This window comes from Arachis ipaensis, chromosome B06 (genome assembly GCF_000816755.2).
Source record: "Arachis ipaensis cultivar K30076 chromosome B06, Araip1.1, whole genome shotgun sequence".
NCBI lineage: Eukaryota > Viridiplantae > Streptophyta > Magnoliopsida > Fabales > Fabaceae > Arachis > Arachis ipaensis.
Window position 1 is genome coordinate 125,063,439 of NC_029790.2, and position 5,353 is coordinate 125,068,791.

Here is a 5,353-nt window from a genome sequence, read left to right on the forward strand (position 1 = left end):
AACAGTTGAATAATATAGACTACATTTTTAAATATTAATACCTAAATGTTGACAACGTTTAAACATTCCTCTTAAAATATTTTAGAATCATCCTATATATATTAAATATAAAAATAAATATTTCAAAAATATTTCATACTTTGAACAAAAACACAGTTAGTAATTAAGGAGCTAATTGAAATTTATTATTTATTATTATAAAAATACAAATACAAATTTTGAAAATATAAAAGTTAAATATATATCTAGCAAATAATTAAAGGTTATTTATAAAGTAATTAATAAAGTTATACTATAGTATTTAATTATTTTTAGAGTGTGATTGTGTGGGGGATGAAATATATTTTGCAGGGATGACCAAATATTATTCACAGCAATCCTATTCTATATAGGGTACATGATATTTCCATTTGCATCAAACCTGCCATGGTGGAGAACAAAAGGTGTAATAATGACAGCAATATTGCATGCTGGACCAGTGGAGTTCATATACTACTGGTTTCACAGAGCACTTCATCACCACTTTCTCTACACTCGATATCACTCTCATCATCATTCTTCCATTGTCACTCAACCCATCACATGTATGCTATTTTCTTTACTTTCCCATGCCATGCATGCATATTACATACCAATTAAAATACTACCTATTGTGTGCAAGCAAAACAATAACGGTCACAGGTATTTTTAATTATTTTCATATAATAACATTTATTATCTTGTAATGATGTCATATGAGCAGAAATTGTCAAGGATATTTTATTTAGAATAAGTAAACAAAATTAATTTTTAATTAATTAATATTAGTATTTTTAGAAAATTTAAGTTTAAGGTTTAAAATTTAAAATTCAAAATTTAAGATTAAAATTTGACTGATATTATTTGAAAAAGAAATTTAATTGAATTTGCCCACCAAAATATAATTGTTTTGATTTTTTTTTCAAATTATATACTTTATACGCCAAGCTTAAATAACGTTTTAGTCATTTAAAATAGGTGAATTTTGTTTTAGTTTCTATAATAAATTTTCTTTAGATTTTAATCTTAGAAAATAAAAAAATTTGGTTTAGCAGATGCTATTAATTTACTTTGATAATTATTACTTAGCTTCTGTATTAATTAATTGCTAAATTCCTTTATATATTCATTTAAGAATATTAACAAAGTTGGATCCACTAATGCTCTTTCTCCTTGAAGATACACACATATTGTTAAAGTTTGAACGTACGAGAGTAAGTGTGTAAATTTATATTAAAAGGGTGCCTATACGAAAGAATTTCTTCACATAAAGGTCAGGTAATAGAGAAATAATAATAATATTGAAGAATTAATAATATATTAAGAGTAGTTAGTTGGTGATTTTTAATGGTTTTGGCAGCGGTTACGCATCCATTTGCTGAGCACTTAGCATATTTCACGCTATTCGCAATACCAATGATGACAACGTTGATCACAAGAACATCCTCCATTGCTGCGCTTTATGGCTACATCGTATACATCGATTTCATGAACAATCTTGGTCATTGCAACTTTGAGTTCTTTCCCAAGATACTCTTCTCCCTCTTTCCTCTCTTAAAGTATTTCTCTTACACGCCAGCGTAAGTTTCTATATCTTCTAGTAACAATATATTATATGTGCACCAAAATGATAACATGGAAGTTTTTGTGAAGATATTTGATAGTGTTTTTTATGGTTAAGTAATGGAACAAAAAAATCCAAATTTTAAACTCTAAATTATAATAATTTTAAATTTTAAATCCTTAATTTTAAATTATAAATTTTAAATGTTATATTGTAAATTAACTTTTTTTTGTGTGTTATTTTCAAATGTACTTGTTATTTTGTTGGTTGATTTAATTTGTTGGTTTTATTTCCCAAGACTCTTTCTAGTCAATAAATAATGACAGTTATTATTAGTTACTTTACTAATGGAATGTTGAAGCTGAATAACCTTACATCCCTACAAATTGTTAATGAATATGGTTATGTTACCAAAAATACAATATGCTAGAAAAATCAAACCAATTAGTTTAAAGTTTTAGTATATTCTAAGAGTTTAATTTTGATACGTAGACAGTGTAAAGTATTTTACACAGTTGTATAATCACATCTGTTTTTTTTATAATTATTCACACGGTTAACATAAAAAGTAATTATTTTTACTGATGTAACGTTACGTAATTGATGAATGTATGTACGTAGTCCATCAAAATTAAATTCATATTCTAAACTGTGTGAAGTTGAATAGGATTAGGTCAAGTAACGACTAATGATTCTATCATGTAGCCACATTTTGAATGTTAAAAAAATAGTTTAATTTATATATAATTTATATTATGACCTAACTCAATCTATCAATTGTTTAAATGACATTGGAGCTCTACATGTGCTAGGTATACCACAAATTCATCATAATTATTTTAATTTGATTTCTTCTTATTAAATCTAACTAACTAAGAAGAGATGGATTCATTATTCAATAATGGTGGTTCCACAGGTTTCACTCGCTGCATCACACCAAATTCAGAACAAATTACTCACTTTTCATGCCAATATATGACTACATTTATGGTACTGTGGATACATCGACGGAAACAATATACGAAACATGTCTAAAGAAACCAATGGAGGTTGCGGATGTGGTGCACTTAACACACTTAACAACACTTGATTCCATTTATCAGCTGCGGTTAGGGGTTGCTTCCTTAGCCTCCAACCCTCAAGCATCAAAATGGTACCTCCATTTGATGTGGCCCTTCACATTCTGTTCTATGCTAATCACTACTTGCCTCCATGGTCGTGCCTTTCTCTTAGAAACCAACAACTTTCAAAATCTCAAGTTGCAATCCTGGGTTATACCCAGATTTAAAATACAAGTAAGATTGTTTCTCGCTTTTGGGATATTCAATTTACTACCAAAAAAAATTGTTGGATGACAATTTATTTAGAAGAAAACTTAGGGACTAATAATTTTATTTATATTATATTAGCCAACAATCTTAGTTAGCATATACATTTTACTAGTATATTTGAACTTTTTTCTTAACATCAACAATATGATGACTAAGTGCTGAACAAAAAGAATAAATTGTATTACCTTATAGCACTACTGATTTATTTAGCTTCAAATCTGTCACTAATAAGATAAGTGACCAATTTATAGTTCAATTGGTTCGTTTTTAGATTTTTAATAATTGCTAAAATAAGTTGGCAATCGATAAATTTTTGGATTTTTTCTTAATGCAACAAGTGAATAAACTTTTTTGTTCAAACAATTAAAAACATATATAATTTTCTTTGTAGTCAACAAAAATAAAGAGAGAAGGGCAAAATTTGCATAATATTGGTTTTTTTTTAAATTAAATAACTTTCTAAACTTTTTCTTTTGCAATTATCCAAGTGATTGCATGTGACACATGACCTGTGTTGTAGTATTTCCTAAGATGGCAAAGTGGAACATTGAACAACTTAATTGAAGAGGCAATAATGGAAGCTGAGTTAGGTGGTGCGAAGGTAATAAGTCTAGGACTTCTAAATCAGGTTAGTTCATTTCCTCCTTTTATTTTAAAAATTAGTTCTATTTATATAGCCTAAATATGCTTTTATTTCTGAAACAAATGTTAATTTTAATTTTGTCTCTGCCAAAGATTATTTTGTTTTAACTTTTTTGTTGTTAGAACTTTCTGAAAAGAGATAGAAAATAATAGTAAAAATAATAAAATTCTATTTTTTATTTTTATTTCTTATTTTTTATTTTTTCTATGAAATTTTAAAAATAAAAAAGAAAAAAAATACAAATCAAATAAGCTTTTACTTTTTAGGTTTGGATCCAATCTCTTAATTTTTAAACTATTTTATTGATTTTACCAATACTTGTTGTTTTTTCGTCCCTGTACCGAACTAATATTTTTTTTCTTTAAATCTCTAAATCTTATGATAATTTGGTTTTTAAAACCCATTAAAATGATAGTTTATGGTCCTTTAAAATTAAATATTAATAAGAAATAATTAGAAGTATACTAAAATAAACTTTTATAGGAATGAAAATCAAATACTTTTAAAACTAAATATTGAACTAACCAATCAAAAATATTGGTAAATAAGTACATTGAAACAACATGCTTTTAATTTAAGCATTCGGCTATTTCAATATGATTTCAATAGAAATTCCGTACATTAGTGTATTTATAAAATACATAATTTTATTTTAGATCATGAAAAACAAATAAACAATATTATCTGGATTGCAATTTTATTTTGATGCATGCAGAGAGAAGAACTTAATGCACATGGTGAACTTTATATAAGAAAATTCCCAAAGTTGAAGATAAAGATTGTTGATGGTAGTAGCTTAGCTGCTGCAATTGTTCTCAACAGCATTCCCAAAGGGACAAATCAAGTTTTACTTCGTGGCAACTTTAACAAGGTTTCATTTGCCATTGCCAATGCTCTATGCCGAAGAAATATTCAGGTATATTATTCAAACTAAAGTTTTATTATATATTCTCATGAAATATGAAAATTATTTCGGATACTTTAATTAACCGTTCTTAAATTCACTTGAAATGTTCCTATAATTTCATCACTAATGATGGACCGAATTGCAAGCAGGTAGCTTTATTGCATAAGGAAGAGCTGAAGATGCTTCAACAGAGAGTCACAAAATCCAAAGGACGCTTTACTCTTTCACCAATCAATACTCCAAAGGTTTATTTATCCATATATATTTCATAATAATAAAATCATAAAAGCTTTTGCTAACTAATTTCAATTATTTTCCGTAAAATAATACTCCATGCACCAAGTAGTAGTTAGTTAATAGTCTTGTACTCTTGTTGATAAAATTCGTATATTAAAGGATAATCACCTAAATAAATTGTTTAGGATAAAATTTTACATGAATATTTTGATTTTAATTGGGCTATATTTTGGTTTTTTTTTTCTTTTTTTTTTTTAACATATAAATCGTTGTTGGATAATACCATTTACAATTTTCATGTAAATCGTTGTACCCTACATAGGGGGTATCATTTTAGAGTAAATTGAATCGTCACAACTTTTTGTGATTTAGCAGAGAAATATGTTAAATGGCTTTCTCATATTAAATTATTGTAATTCACAAATTTTTTTGTTTGGGTATTATTAAGTTGTCGAAAACATTTTTTTTAAATAAAAAAATCCTTTTCATCTTTTAGTGTATTTGTCAAATTTTTAATAATAAAAATAAAATATTAAAAAAATAAAAAATTTTTATTAGAAGTTATAATTAATTTTTAAAAAAAAATTTACTTAAAAAAATATTTTTGACACAATAAATAAAAAAAAATATTTTTATGTTGTTGTATATATACA

General features: G+C 26.1%; 1 protein-coding gene across 1 annotated transcript in view; it reads left to right on the forward strand.

Annotated features, from left to right (window-relative positions):
* The window catches only part of LOC107605303 (protein ECERIFERUM 1), a 10,207-nt gene that overhangs the window by 3,437 nt on the left and 1,417 nt on the right, over positions 1-5,353 (forward strand). The window contains exons 3-8 of the mRNA XM_016307142.2: positions 352-584; positions 1,379-1,598; positions 2,499-2,877; positions 3,434-3,541; positions 4,272-4,472; positions 4,613-4,708. Of these exons, the coding sequence (XP_016162628.1) occupies positions 352-584; positions 1,379-1,598; positions 2,499-2,877; positions 3,434-3,541; positions 4,272-4,472; positions 4,613-4,708 (1,237 nt within the window). The remainder of the gene's footprint in view (positions 1-351; positions 585-1,378; positions 1,599-2,498; positions 2,878-3,433; positions 3,542-4,271; positions 4,473-4,612; positions 4,709-5,353) is intronic.